Source organism: Vanacampus margaritifer, chromosome 5 (genome assembly GCF_051991255.1).
Source record: "Vanacampus margaritifer isolate UIUO_Vmar chromosome 5, RoL_Vmar_1.0, whole genome shotgun sequence".
NCBI classification, from domain to species: domain Eukaryota; kingdom Metazoa; phylum Chordata; class Actinopteri; order Syngnathiformes; family Syngnathidae; genus Vanacampus; species Vanacampus margaritifer.
Genome location: NC_135436.1, coordinates 14,339,285 through 14,355,271, shown reverse-complemented (window position 1 = coordinate 14,355,271; position 15,987 = coordinate 14,339,285). Strand labels below are relative to the sequence as shown.

The 15,987-nt window shown below is 40.2% G+C and overlaps 2 protein-coding genes across 7 annotated transcripts in view; one reads left to right on the top strand and one right to left on the bottom strand.

Moving 5' to 3' along the window:
• grm5b (glutamate receptor, metabotropic 5b) overlaps nucleotides 1-3,207 on the bottom strand; it is a 60,795-nt gene extending 57,588 nt beyond the window's left edge. Inside the window, exons 1-2 of one of the 2 annotated variants that reach the window (XM_077565266.1) lie at nucleotides 3,061-3,130; nucleotides 212-384 (exon numbers count right to left, since the gene is read on the bottom strand). The gene's annotated coding sequence lies outside the window, so the exon portion shown is untranslated. Of the gene's footprint in view, nucleotides 1-211; nucleotides 385-3,060 lie in introns of both variants that reach the window. The other variant, XM_077565265.1, reaches the window with a different exon arrangement.
• The window catches only part of tyr (tyrosinase), a 40,248-nt gene extending 24,807 nt beyond the window's left edge, over nucleotides 1-15,441 (top strand). For 2 of the 5 annotated variants that reach the window (XM_077565271.1, XM_077565272.1), the window contains 5 exons: nucleotides 9,511-10,362; nucleotides 12,361-12,577; nucleotides 13,269-13,416; nucleotides 13,506-13,687; nucleotides 13,768-15,441. In XM_077565271.1, coding sequence (XP_077421397.1) covers nucleotides 9,535-10,362; nucleotides 12,361-12,577; nucleotides 13,269-13,416; nucleotides 13,506-13,687; nucleotides 13,768-14,015 — 1,623 coding nt within the window. In that variant the 5' untranslated portion in view covers nucleotides 9,511-9,534 and the 3' untranslated portion in view covers nucleotides 14,016-15,441. Of the gene's footprint in view, nucleotides 1-9,315; nucleotides 9,425-9,510; nucleotides 10,363-12,360; nucleotides 12,578-13,268; nucleotides 13,417-13,505; nucleotides 13,688-13,767 lie in introns of those variants that run through there. The other 3 variants (XM_077565274.1, XM_077565270.1, XM_077565275.1) reach the window with 3 other exon arrangements.
• Nucleotides 15,442-15,987: the final 546 nt, after the last annotated feature.

The window sequence follows — 15,987 nt, the reverse complement described above, 5'->3', positions numbered from 1 at the left end:
GGATCATTCGCACCACATGCAGCCGCCTTTTCTTGCTCACTGTGGGGAGGCAAAAACACTCTCATGCGTTCCTGTAACCATTAACATTTTGCGAAGGTGACGACAAACTACGGGAAATTAAGTCTGGGCAGGTGGAGAACAGCAAGACCCCACGTGAATGTGAAATTAATTACAGTTCACGTCGCTATTTCTGCCAGAGCTAAAGTCTTACCTTCCTTCCTTCCATCCTCGCGTCTCCTCTTGATAATTAGGTCGCAATTTTGCAATCTATGAAGGGGGGGGAGATTGCAGCGATGGTGCTCAGTTCAATGTCAAAGCCACCAGCAGCTTTGCCTCATCTGCCACCGCTTCCTCCGTTTTCCAGTCACGCACACCTGACTGAGCCTTGCTCCAAACACACACACACGCGCACACACACACGCACGCACACGCACACGCACACACCGTTTCACGCTTGTCAATGAAGGCTGCGACGATGCATCCGCGTATCCCCAATTCTATACAAAACGCTCATATTCTAGAGAAACACCTCGTCACGGTAAAGTTGGAAAACAAGTGCCGTGTCCTGCCTGCTGTTCTGACTGGGAACGGACTCGCTCCAGGCACAGTTGCCTGAACAGGTGCGCCAAGTTTGGCTAGCTGGCAAAGCTATGCTTAAAGGTGTTCACACTGCTTTATACTACATCATTATTAGCTACTGCAGAAACAGTCGGAAATGTCATTTTTATACAGAAACGAGGGTCAGTATGAATGTAAAATGCCTCAGGTGTCCTCATCAGACTCACATTAGTTTGCAGTCATCATGAAAATGTAGCAAAATAATTCAAATCCAAGGTCTTATTTATATATATACTGTAGTCCTAAGCTTATAATAGTTAATATTTGACTATGCAGCAATTTGAGTGAGCTAAAAGTCTTTCCCAATTTTTATTAAGCCAGGGCACCCGTTTTACTTGAATAGAGAAATTTCACAGCCCACCACCAAACTAAAAGTATGAACACTGAACTAACGATGTTCTCATCTCAATTGAATCGCAAATTTACTTAAAACATGTCTTGTGTTGTATAAATGGCAACAGGTGCCTTCTGACATCTAATGGAAGAACATTTAATTGTTCTGTCTGTCACTATAAGTCACTGGTAGATGGGCAAGATATATTTGTAATTAATCAAATTGTTATATCCGACAAATTAAGTCAAATTGGTTGAACTCACTGGGTCATTCACTTGTCACTGTTTTTTGAATCCATATCATGTGTGTTGGTACGACAATAAGTTCCCAAAATTGTCAGTGTGGATGCTTGGAGTACACACTTACAATGAGATAAGAAGAGTAGAAGCAGAAAGTTACAATTGAGCTCTATTAATATAACTCCTTTTCCACAAATTAGGAAGAATACATGCCTTTGAGTATTGTTATATTACCTGTCAGTGTGTATTCCTACACCATTTGTGTGTGAATGTTCGTTATTTGAAGGAATAGCCCTCATGCTAATTTCCTGTTAGCATGTAACTTGGATTTTGCATTGACTTTAACATTAGCTTTGGCAATGTTTTTAAAATGAATCATGTCTAGTACTTAAGTATACAATGTTTGTTATTCTTTTTCGTGTTTACTTTTACATCAAACTCCAACTGGGGTGTCATTAAACAGCTTAAAGCACACTCAGGTAGGGCAGATCACAAAACGTCACTGCGTCACAAACATGGTGCATTCAGGGTACTTTCACAACGTCAGGAACTTGCAGAAACACCATGCTATTCGGCACATTAATCATTTTTCATAGATTGTAAGATCGAGGAAACACAATATTTAAATCATAATTAAATAAAAATGTATTGTGCACCCAGGTTCTACACAACTAACTTTTCTTTCAAAAACAACCAAATGGGAAATTATCTAGAAAACACAAATTTTCAAATTCAAACAGGCAAGCCTTGGCAAGTTACGTATTTCAAGTCTAAATCAAGTTGAGTCTTTTATAAGTTTTAGCCAAGCAGTCTCAAGTCCTAAAATTGGTCATTTAATTCAAGTCAAGTCATGCAAATCAGGTCCCCCACCTGTGTTACTTACTTTGGACAAACTAAAGCAACCTAAACTGTTATTCACACTAGGGGCGTGGCTTATACATTAAAACACCTGTGCAAAAGGTGAGTGGGGTGAGACGTCATTTCCTGCTGTGCACAGTATCAATAGGAGGATTACTACAGCCTTTCTTTTCTCCCAAGGACCTTCACATAATTCTAAAGCCAATTAAACATATCAGAGGAAAATTATTATGACAAATTCACCCTTTTTAGAGAAAAAAAATGGGAATAAAAATGTGGATTGGGGGGGTTCAAGAAAAAAAAAAGGTGGAATTTTACAAGAGCAAAAGCGTATTTTTTTCAAGAAAAATGATATAAGAGTTTATTCTCACAATATGACTTTTATGGTAGAAAAATGCCTTTATTCTCTAAGAATATGTTGTGGCATCCTTTTGTTATTGGAAAATTGGGTAATGACAATATGATATGTGCCTATTTTAATTAGACAACATAATAATTTATTGCAAATTATTTCACAGACACCCTCAAACTACAGCTCATTAAATGTCTTTAAATTTCTATTTAATAATTAAAAATTGAGTGCACATATTACAAAGGATGCCATGTTCCCAATTACTCTTTTTAAAACAGATTTTAAACTGTCGCACTCTGTGCATGTTCATTCTTGCGTGTGCACGTTCAGTGACGAATAAAGGCGGACTTCGCATGTCTCTGTCCTCACAGATTTATGAGAGGAGACACTACACGAGAAAGATCATATAGATGGATCATGTTTCAGGAGTTATCGCAATGGCCGTTGATGATGCAGCCATACGTGTGCTTCCAACTTCTAATTGTATTGGTTTTGCTTAGTTTTCAGCACGCATGACTACATTTTGCCGTGTTTCAACTCATACTAACGCATACATGAGTGGGAAATAAAAAGAACCAGCAAGAAATATGTAGATGAGAGGTTTTGGTCCAAAATATGTTCCCAGACGCTCCACTATGAGCAATAAATGAAAAGCATACCTTTTCTTGCCGGACAGGTGTGTGGACTTGGAGAAGAACAACATCCCTCATGCGTCCATCATGGCATCGCTGCTCGCTTTGGTTAATCTACTTTTTCACTATGGCAACAAATGAACCCCCCTTCTCGCTCTCTCTCAATCTCGCGCTCGCTCTCTTTCTCAATGCTCCAATGAGGAGGCTCCACTCACATCGCAGGCCACCCAACCTCTCTCGCTCTCTCTCTCCCTCTCGCTCGCTATCTATCACACCTACCTCCACTATACCATCTGGAGATGGATACTGATAAAGAGTGCGAGGGAACCATGAGGGAGAGACAGGAAAGGGGTAATATGGGATAGAAGGGATTTTAGAGCTTGGCTATGACAAGGCTTGGATTAATTTGCCAGCCAAATGCATTTGAGATTAGCGGACCATTAAAAGAGCAGAGACATCCACACGAACACGCACGCACACACCGGCAGGCTGGCTGCTGTGATGAAGTGATAGCCTTACTAATTCTGACCTCTCTCTCTCGTTCCCTCCCCTTTTTTGTCTCCCTCTCCTTTTAATCTTGTTTTGACACCAACAAATAGGCTATGATGAAAACCATATGAGTGCAATCACATCAACACAAGGAAATATTCCAATTGTTTATTGGCGTACGGTGTGCGAATACATTACATTTTGCACATTTAACTCATTTTGATGATGCAAAATATACAAACACTGAAGCGTGATTTAATCCCACTTAATGTATTTGGCGATGAACTCCTCGGACGTGTGGTGGATGTTATCGCACAAACCCCACTTCCAGTGAAGTCATTTAGAATTTGAACTTCAAATAAAGAGTTAAAGGGGAAGTCAACCCCAAAAACATTTCTGGACATTAAGATGTTCTATGCAGCCGCCCCCCGAGTCTAAATACGGTATTTTTGGTTAATATTATGTAAGTGGAATATGAGTGAAGCAGCAAAATCACACTTACTTTATGTTCCCACTGTCAGTTTTAAAGCGGAAGTCAACCTTAAACATTTCTTGACAATAATATGTTATATGTGACCTCACTAGTCTAAACGTTGCATTCTGATTATTATTACATTTGTGGAATATGAGTTATTAAGCAAAATCCAGATGTTTTTATCCATCTCAGGGGGCGGCCATTTTGCCACTTGCTGTCGACTGAAGATGACAACAATGTTGCTCAGGTCTCAGGTAACAACCAATCACAGCTCAACTTCAGAAAACACAGCAAGTGGCAAAATGGCCGCCCCCTGAGATGGGTAAAAAGGGTTGGATTTTGCTGCATAACTCATAAACCACAAATGTAATATTAATCAGAATGTCATGTTTAGACTAGTGAGGTCACATATAATATATTGTTAGAAAATGTTTAAGTTTGACTTCCCCTTTAATATTAATAAATTGTTTGAATACCATCACAGTGATGGAGAATTTTCACCTGATTTTTGGCGTCCCCTCCAGCCCACGGCACCCTTAGCATTTGCCTTACTTGCCTTTTTGGGTCACCTCACCCTGATATGGATCATTCTGGACCTTAGAGATGCCAAAGCGTTCAAGTTTTCTCATATACAAGCTAAAATGTATGTTCTAAACAAAGGTCACCATCAGTCCTCCATACTGCATCCCGACTGTCACGCCACACGTCGTCTTTTGTTTTTCTAACTTTTCAAAAACCAGAACGATCTGGAGGGTTCCGTTTCCTTAGCAACCATTGGCTCTCGAAGAAAAAAAAAGATCAAGCTAACAGGCAATCGATCAGCTCCACTTGTGTCGCTCTCGCGTGTATCCATACAGGGATGACACTCACTTAAAGAGATGCTTGAATCGCGGTTGATGTAAAACCGGGTCAATAAATGGATCACTGTTGATTGAGTGAAGACTAAACAGTACTGAGGGAGAGCATGTGCTGATCCTCAGGCAACTGGATTAAGATGTATGATAGATGAACATTATTTAGTTACAATAATATGTCAATAGTTTGCATGTGTTTATGCAATATTTTTAAATGCACAGGAGCATCTGACACGGGGGTAAAGTTTGGTGAAGGACCCAGTCGCAGGGAAGCAGGCAGAGGTGATGGACAAAAAGAAATGTAATTATTCAAAACAAAAGCGAACTCCAAATGGCAAATGAAAACAAAACGTGGCGATGACAACAAGGCAAAAACTGGCAGCATGACGGGAGGAAAATGACATTGAACCGACACAGAAAGAGGGAAGACAGGAGACTAAATACACACGCTAATGACACAACAAGACACACCTGGGGCAAGACACAAGTGGCTGAGGGCACTGATTGGTTGACACGAGGAAGGGCAGGATTACGCTTAACAAGACCAAGGGAGACACACAAGGAAAAACAGAACCCAAACATGACAGCATCTAGGATTTTAACTTTCAGGGTGATCAGACAACGGCAAGATGGTGAATCATACAACACTCTGCAATTAAAATAATATTTTAATATATAAATAGGTCAAATTAGGTTGATTTAAAAAAATTCTATGTTAGGATATTGGTCATAGCAGTAGACAAGGAACGGGGAAAATGGATGAAATCTCGTTAGATCTGAAGCAGGCTTATCCAAAATGGATGAAAGTGAAGTCAATTCAAGGTTACCTTCATTGCAACCTCTGGGAAACAATCAGTCCGGGCTGATTGAACAATATCTATCCATTCATTTTCAAAAGTGCGTCACTGTGCTTCTCAGTTGGGTCACATGTATGCCGGAGCCTATCCCTGCTGACTTATGGGCACAAGGTGGTGTACACCCTTGAGCGGGTGCCAGGCAATCACAGGGGTGTCAAAGCCATTTTAATTCAGGTGCCACTTTCACCCAAATTTGATCTCAAGTGGGCTTGACCCGTATGTCTGTGGCTTAATGAGCTGTAAATAATGAGATTATTTCGTTTGTTTGGTGCAAATAAGTACACGCATATTCTGAAGATTTTCCCATCGCAGATAATCTTTTGACAAAAACGGCACATTTTTAAAACCCATGATTTGGACAAACAACCATTCACACTCATATTTAAACCTATATACTTTTAAAATTGTTGGACCAATTTAAGACTACTAATTAAATTGTTAACCAATTTATAAAAATTTCTTCAATTGGTAACACACGATTGAATTAAGATAACACAAAGTGAATATATTAAGTTTAACTAATTAAGAGTTCATTAAACTTAATATATTTACTTTTGATTACTTTTGGATTAACTTATTTATGTATACAATGTGTAACATTTAATAGAATGAAATAAGTCCCACATTGTTGAAGGTCCAGTAATAGCATCTATCTTGGATATTTGAATCTTTTATTTGCTACAGTTTACGTCAGTGACGTCACTCACTGCCTGGTGTCCTCACATGTTGATCTCCAATTTGGCCACAGTTGGACCTCTCAACAACTGCGAAGCAGACCACTACTGTTTCGTACATAGACATACAATATCTATGGGGTGTGAACTGTGAAGCTCTATCACCGCTCTCCTTTCTCGACCACCAGAGCCAGTGTCACAGGTGACACATCAATTAGACAAGGGCGTTTCAAAATAAGAGCGGTTGCCATGGACACACAGCTGATTAACATGGTTGCCACTCATACGTCATCTTCGCATTTCACGTGGGACCAAATGAGGAAAAACAGCAAACTATGTCAGGAAATACAATGTAACCTGAATGACAAAGGAATTCATCAATTATTTTTTTGCAACTGAAATCATTTCAGACCAGAGCGCGGGGTTTAGCCCTCTCCTTGCCCAAAGTCACCCTGAACAGGAGGAGCAGTAAAAAATGGATGGATTGATAATTTGAATCTTGCAATTAATATCCAAACTCTTTTCTCTACTACGTTCAAGAATTATTGCGATAACACTAACTGTCCTACTGGACAGACAGACATACAGACTGAAATCACTTATCATTACAAAAGAAGAAATGCAAATCCAAAGCTGTTTAAAACAAGTGCACGACCTAATTCAATAACTTCATCTCATACGTCCTGGAACTGGACACGCCACTTGGGTTGTGTGAGCTTTGTGTTTTTGTTCAGGATGCTTCATGTGTCCTACATTAGATTGATCACGCTGCCCTCTTGTGGTTGTTTGGAGGCAAAGCGAGCCATTTGAGAAGTACTTATGTAACATTTTATATTAGGACGTGCATCATAAGATCAAATTTCCCGGGGTTGAAATGTTGCTTAACTTTACAGAAAAATTCTTGGGGAAATTGACAGATCTGTCTTTTTCTTTGTCTCCCACGCACACACATGCGTTCTCCCAGAGGAGCCCTGCGGTCAGATCTATCCTGTGATGCTCATTCCTGTGCGCTCTAGCGAGTTGCTGGCGCAGATAAGCCGCATCCCGTGCCTGGTTTGCGGCAGCATGTGACCGCTTTGTGGTCTCGAGGTCTGCGCAAACTTGTAGCCTGCCTGAGCCCGCCTGCATGTGTAGTGGTCCACATGAGCCCCGGGGAAGGTCAAGTGCATGAGTACTATTCCTGTATTGTGCAAGTGAGCGTCACGCTGAACCACGTGGTACACATCACGAAGACTTTTCTATGGTCCATTCATTTATTGTTCTAATTAATGTGACGATTGCTGAATTTGGGTTTCAAATCTTAGATGAGAAAGCCTTCATTGAATATATTTTTGAAATTGGAAAGTACATGACTCATTAAAAGTTAGGGATACTCGGCTTTGGGGTGACATTTCTGGACGACCCCTAGTGCACAGTTATTTTGAAAGTGAACTTAATTTGACCTTCTTCAAGCTTTTGAATGCACATGTCCAGCTTTTCATTGTTTTAGTACTTCGCGCACTATACAACTACAGTTCACTGTCGAAACTATGAATGCCAACATGTACTGTGACAGTGTGACATATGGAAGCAGAGCGTGATCCTCTACTTCTGGAAACTGGGCTACATGATAATGATTCCAAGCGCACTTCCAATATGACCACTGCCTTGCTAAAGAGGCTGAGAGTAAAGGTGATGGACTGGCCAAGTGTGTCTCCAGACCTAAACCCTGTTGAACACCTCTGGCGCACCGTCATAAAAGAGTGGAAGAGGATTCCGGTGGCAACTTGCGAAGCTCTGGTGAGCTCCATACTCAAGAGAGTTAAGGCAGTGCTGGAAAAATAATGATGGTCACACAAAATGTTGGTACTTTGGTCATTTTCACTTTGGGATGTGCTCACTTTTGTTGCCTGGGGTTTAATGGCTGTGTTTTGAGGGAACAATGAAACAAGGGAACAATAAATTTACACTGTACTGTAAACTGACTACAGTAAATTTTGTAGAGTAAATTTGACTCAAAACGGTATATTTGGTCCCACTCTAAACAGAGTCAAATTTACACTTGGAAGAGAGTACATTTTACTCAAAGTATTCTTATCGTGTAGCCTACGAGAGAATTTGCCGATCCCATGAAAAAAAAACTGCCGTATTTAAAAGTTTTCACTCAGAAATTTAAATTCCAAGTAGAGATTTTGACTAAATTTTACTATTTAAAATAATAATGATAATAATAAAGTCACTCAAGTGTTGTGGAACAAACTCACAACATCAAGTTGGGAGATTATACCATTCTACTCCCTGAGCCATGCAGCTCCTACTGTGTGCTACGATGTCTTGCTCGTCAGCTGCAATTACAGCCTTTTGGATGTTGGCGAACAGTAAGAGTGGCATAGCTCAGGTGGTAGAGTAGCAGTCTCCCTAGATGAAGGTTGTGAGTTTGTTTCTCAACCCTTGTGTAACTTTTTTTTTAATACACCAGTAAAATGTATTTTTTTTTTTTTAATGTACTTAGAATTTCAAAGTGAAAAAAACTTTACTATGTCTTTCAATATTCCAATTCTTTCGTACACAGTAAAAACACTTTGAGTAAAATTTACTTTAAATATTTTACTCTCTTCCAAGTGTAAATTTTACTCTGTTTAGAGTGGGACCAAATAGATTATCTTTCGAGTAAAATGTACTCCACAAAATGTACTGTTTACTTTTCAAGTTCACCAATACCTCTTCGGGTTTTTTTCCACCATTTTGTCATTGTGACTAAATGTGGAACCTGTGAGAAGGGCTGGTACACACGCCCGGTCACACATTTGTGCCTGAGGTGAAGTGGAGGAGAGGTCGGCTGGTCTCGAGATGGAATGAAAGAATCAGGAATATTATCCTTAGCATGTGATGTTGTACGAGGGCACACACAAAGTTGTGTGTGCGCAAGATCACACATTCTGTCTGAGGACGGCCCCTAAATGAGTTCAATGAGATTGGAGAGAACAGTAGACTGCTGGCAGGGTGAGGAGAGGTTGGATGCTTGGGTGAGAACATATTAGCAGGGCAAATCCGCAGCAAAAGGTAGTTTAAATAAATGCGGATTTCTGTTGCAGGTTAAAATGAGTTTGTTTGTGTGGGCCTGAGCTGAAGTGACTTTTTCTTTTCAGCAGGTGATCACTACTGACTTCATCATGAGGAGCCTGTTTCCAGCCGTGCTTCTTCTTCAGCTTCTCGGGACCTGCTTCTGCCAATTCCCTCGGCCCTGCGCCAACGCCGAGGGCCTACGGACCAAAGAGTGTTGCCCCGTGTGGGAAGGAGACGGCTCGGCGTGCGGCGCCCTGTCAGGCCGCGGCTTCTGCACGGAAGTGGTGGTGTCAGACGAGCCCCACGGCCCGCAGTACCCTCACAGCGGGATTGATGACAGGGAACGCTGGCCTCTGGCTTTCTACAACCGAACCTGTCGCTGTGCGGGAAACTACGGCGGTTTTGACTGCGGGGAGTGCAGGTTTGGCTACTGGGGAGCAAACTGTGCAGAGTACAGGGAGTCGGTGCGGCGGAACATCCTGACCCTGTCAGCTGCTGAGCAGCAAAAGTTCATCTCCTACCTCAACCTGGCTAAGAACACCATCAGCTCTGACTATGTCATCGCCATGGCAACCAGAGCAGAGATGGGCGAAAACGGCGAGAACCCCATGTTCGCCGACATCAACAGCTACGATTTGTTTGTGTGGATGCACTACTACGTGTCGCGGGACGCCTTCCTGGGGGGGCCGGGAAACGTGTGGACCGACATCGACTTCGCCCACGAATCCGCAGCCTTTCTGCCCTGGCATCGAGTCTACCTGCTTCACTGGGAGAATGAGATAAGGAAGCTGACAGGAGATTTTAACTTCACCATCCCCTACTGGGACTGGAGGGGTGCCCAAACCTGCGAGGTGTGCACGGATAGTTTGATGGGGGGCCGCAGCCCCTTCAATCCCAACCTCATCAGCCCTGCGTCGGTCTTCTCATCATGGAAGGCAAGAATATTTTCAATAACTTCTTCTCATTATGTGTGTAAAATGAAATTCCTAAACACCGGCTCAAAATAGAGGATTATTTTTGCCAGAAAAAAATGCAATTTTTCACCTATTTAACTAGAAAGACAAGAAAGATCCTTTTAGAGCACAGTTTAAACAAAAATATCAGTTTAACCCCTGGGCGTTATTTTATTTTAAAATGGCTTGGTCAGAACCAGCAAAAAGCCCAAAAATGGTCAAATAACGCCGAGGGGTTAAGATGTTAATTATAGGTCAATGTACATACATTCATACAGTATACATTACATACGCACTGACCACATTTTAAAAATATCCTTCAAAGATTAACTGAAAACTTTAAATTGACCAAAATTTGAATGTGTTTTTTATGTGCTCTGTGATTGGCTGGCAAACTTTTCATCCAAAGTCAGTTTAAATATGCTCCAGTTTAGCCACGATCCTAATAAATAAGCACAAGTATTGCGGAAAATGGATGGATGGATGTACAATGTTGGCCCACCTACCCTCGAATTATCCTTTTCGCAGAATTTTTTTCCCTTGAAAACTCGCCTAATCACAGTTTTTGTGTGTGTTCTTTTTCGGAAACACCCATAAATGCCGCAAGATGGTTGTCCTAATTTTCTATCAGACAGGAATCTGGCGCCATCTTGTGGCATCTTGGTGCCAAGAAACTGAGACAAGCACATGATATATGTCAGGGTGGAGCCTTTAATAGAGGAAGTTACAAGAGAGTCGTCACCACATATAAATGTGCGTTTCGAGTGTATTTTCATTTCCAAATTAAATAATCTGTAAACTATTTATTTTTGAAGAGAGTGTGTCGAATGTTTTAATTTTACAATGTTCGTTTGAAACAACATTATTAATTTCAATAGTATGCACACGAAAAAAAGTTCAATCACATCAACATAAATTATTTTTATTATAATCGTAGGTCTAATAATCACACATTACAGTATATTACATAGGTTGTGGTGCGCCCTATTATTGGTGGTAGGCTTGCAAAGTGTGGTCTCTCTGCTTTGAACTTAGGTTGTTGCATTCTATTAGTTAACCAATAGATGACACTAGATTCAACACACTGTCACTTTAAATTAATACCTGACCCATTGAGCTTTTTTTCAGCAATGAAAAGTTACAACCCTTATTGTAGGTAATTAGAAACCTTTTTAGGGGGGTGTCAATTTTGTGCGTTTTCATTATTGGTAGTCCCTCAACCAGTAATTCTCAAACTTTTTACACCAAGTTTTTTTTTTCATTTGCACACACACATCTACATAAACTCACAAATGTGGTCTTCCAAGTGGGAAGTGAACAAGCGCCGCCTGCGGCAAAGGCAATCGACTGCACCACCTCACCACCCAGAGCCCACTTTTTACACCAAGTACCACCTAAAAAATATATTTTGCTCCCTGCAAGTACCTTCATAATGACCAACATTCAAATACAGTAGTGTAGTAAACCCGTAGCAGATCATGTTAATCAAAAACGAGGCGGTGGCTTTATTCCTGAAAAGTATACATTATTGTAAACCTCAGGAACATGATTCATCATTTTATTAAAAACTGTATTTAAGTCATGAATAAAAAACTGTACCTAAATAAATGTTTAAAAACTAACATGACTAAATACAAGATTAAATACAACTTAATTGTACTTATCAAATGCACTGTCCTGGATAAAACAATATTTGATTGTTTGATTTTATTTGTAAAACGATCCACACAGTTTGAACGTTTAATTCCTTTATTTTATTGAGTACCAGTAGAGGGCGCCAGTGTACCAAAACTGGTACTAATACCACACTTTAAAAGACTCCCAGCCGTACATTAATGAAGAGCATATTATATACCGTATACATATATAGATATGTTTTATTTGCTTATTTGCTTTGTCCTCCATCCTCAGCTGCTATGAACAAAAACTCATGTTTAAAACAAAAAAAAGTTGAATGACTTTTGTATCCCCCTGTTTTAGGTGATCTGCACTCAGCCTGAGGAATACAACAGTCGCGAGGCATTGTGCAACGCAACAGGAGAAGGACCACTGTTGCGTAACCCTGGCAACCACGATACCAACCGAGTGCAGCGACTGCCAACATCAGCTGACGTTGACTTCGTCGTGGGCCTCCGCGAGTACGAGACTGGATCCATGGACCGATTCGCCAACAACAGCTTCAGGAACGTACTTGAGGGTACGAATAGTAGACACACACACAAAAACACGCTAATACGCTTGTATTGCTGTACTCGCATGCCTAATAAATGAATGGGAACGTAATCCTTGGGCTAATCTCTCTAATGTTTTGGATTTTTGGGCCCATTTGAAAACTCACACGGGAATAGATATTCATTATGGTGACAATGTCCATCCCTCAATCTATTAAATTGAGTAGTCACAAAAGACGGGGAACAGTCAACCAAGGCTTCATTTATCCATCCATCCAAAGCATCTGTTCTGACAGCAAATAATAACACACATTATATAGTATGCTATCTGTCATTTTTACTTTGAAATAATGTTCCAAGTACAGTTCTGCAATAGTCCGTAAATACCAGGGACTATTGCTGTACTTTATGATTACAGTACTGTCTATAAAAATTAAACGTACACCTGTAATTATCATTAGTGCCGGTAGAGGCCACTGTTGCTCAGCTAAAGTTTCTTGCTTTCAAAGCAGCACCGAATAAAATGTAGAAAAGACTTCCCATTAGTAAAAAGTCAACAAGACTTCAAAGAGTATATAGAATCGCAGTTTGCTTCTCTGCAAAAGTAAAAACTAAGCAAAAGTTCTGAAATGTTTCTCACATTAAATAAATAAAGGGCACAAAAAAATTATATATATATATATATATATACACACACATTTTAATCCCTTCTTTCAGGTTTTGCAAGCCCAGTCACAGGCATGGCAGTTCAAGGCCAAAGCACCATGCACAATGCCTTGCACGTCTTCATGAACGGCTCCATGTCATCTGTCCAAGGTTCCGCCAATGACCCCATATTCCTCCTGCACCACGCTTTCATAGACAGGTACAGTCAATCCCAAACACACACACACACATATTATTCCAGTTCATTCACCGCACTCTAACCCAATGTAATGGTCTTCTTTTGTGCAGCATCTTTGAGCGCTGGCTTCGAACGCACCAGCCCACAAGGACCTTCTATCCGTTTTCCAACGCTCCCATTGGCCACAATGACGGCTACTACATGGTGCCATTCCTGCCTCTTTATAGAAATGGAGACAATTTCCTCTCTACCAAGTCAATGGGATATGAATATGCTTATCTGTTGGATCCAGGTCAGTCCAAGGGTGAGACGTTTGGATTTAACAGCACTTCAGATCTAAACTCGTGTCATCCCATGTTTCCTCCACTGCAGGCCAGCGATTCGTTCAAGAAATCCTGACACCTTACCTCCAGCAGGCCCAGCAGATCTGGCCGTGGCTGCTGGGAGCCGGCATCATCGGGGCGCTGATCTCAGCAATCATTGTTGTCGTGGCCGTATTGGCGAGAAGGAAGTGGAGACGGAACCAGAGGAGGAAGAGGGCGTCCATTTTCGGGGAACGGCAGCCGCTTCTTCAGAGCAGCTCAGAGGAAGGTTCAGCTTCCTACCAGACTACTCTGTAACACACACACACACAGTCACACAGTCACACACCCTCACAAACGGTACTGTATATGCTGGCCGCATACATACAAGTTTAGGTAACAACAACATGACATTTCGGTTGATTCCTTAGATACAAGATAATATTTGGTGAAGAGTCAGTGCACACAAATCACGTTTTGTCAACAACAAAAACGCAGCATCGCAAAACTCTATAAAACCTAAACATTTGTCTAAACATGTATTGAGTGTACATTTTTAATATTTTATAAACCAAACTAAACCAAAGATTTGTCCATAAAGTGAAATGTACTGTCCATTCAATGTCACAATCATCTCCAAATATTTGTTACAGCAGTATTTAGTATACACTGCAGATGCAGAATAAAAGAATACTACTCCTAATGTCAGATGCTGTAAATTGGTGATTTGGGTGAAATGACCTTCGTGACGTTTGTAAACAGCAAGCTGGAACTCATTCAGGATCATATCCCTCATATTTTTTAACATTCAGCAGCATATACAGTACATGCACCTCCACTCTGGTAACAGACTTTCATAAAGGTCCATGTAAATATATATGTATATATATCAATAATAATAATAATTATTATTATAACTATAATAAGAAGAATATGAGAGATTGATATGCTTGAGTTCATTAAAGAACTCTCCTTGGAAGTTGTTTGTTGAATATTAACATACTCCATATTCAGACATTAAATGGGTTTTAATCACTATTAAATGTTTAATTATTATTGATATTATGATGACCCAATTTAAAGTGAGGGTCACGTAAAAAAAAAAAAAGTGCCTCCACTAGTATTCTGATTAAAATTGGGTTGGTGGAATAAGTTAAGTAGTAAACAAATGAATCTACTCGCCCAAAGCCAGAAAACAGGTGAGGGCAGGAACTCTATGACGTCACTCTCACTCAACAGCAGGGGGCAGTGCTCCATAAAACTTCTTGAATGGCTGAAAATGGGTGGATTTGTCTGCTTCATTCTTATTCCACCAACCAAATTTGATTCGACGTGACCAGTGGGGGCACATGGAACGTGTTGCAAAGAACGTTTCTGACTTGACTTCCGCTTTAAAGGTAATGACGCAGTTTGTATGCCTGTGAATATCTAGAGATGGGAAAATGAAGCCTCATGAAGCTTCATGAAGCACTTTTACAATTTTTTTTACTCCTCTAGATGGTGCTCTTGGTACAAATATAAAGGCTAGTGCAATGAAAATGTATTACATTTCCACTGCCTTTTTAAACCAATAGTGCCATCTAGAGGAGTCAAAAAATATCACAAGTGCTTCATGAGGCTTAATTTTCCCATCTCTAGAATATACTGACCGAAGCACTGGTGCTAAAGGATCGTAATGCACGTGATCTTTCACAAGCTCATGAAATGTTTGTGAGTTGCTGCATTAAAATCAGATCTGATCCGATTGTTCTGTGTGGTCCTTCTATTTCTAAATTGAAACTCCACACATTTTGCATCGTCATACCCCTGAAGGAACCAAGATGTCTGTATTTTTCAAACAAATGTAGTAAAGGACTCATCAATGGGAATATTCAATGCCCTCGTCTCTTTTAGGGAGATAAATCAATTTGATATACACTGAATAATAATAATAATAATAAAAACTTCCATTTATTATTCTATATTATGTATCCATATAAAGGGTGTGAGTGAGGTAGACCCCGAACCTCAGAACTATGAAGACATGCTAACCAATTAATAAATACAAGAATTAAGCTTAGAGATGTGCATAGCTTTTTCGTACAATTTGTCAAGCTTCTTCTTCCATAACTGCCATATGAAATATTTTCCCCACTTATCAACAATGGAGCCTTGAGATGAGAGTTTAATTCACTCGTATCACAAATCATTTTTGTCATTGGAATGGAAATTGCATTTTTTTTTTTTTATAAAATGTGTTTTTAAGAAGGAAAATAGAACTTGAAAATATAATGTACTTTAGAAAAACAAA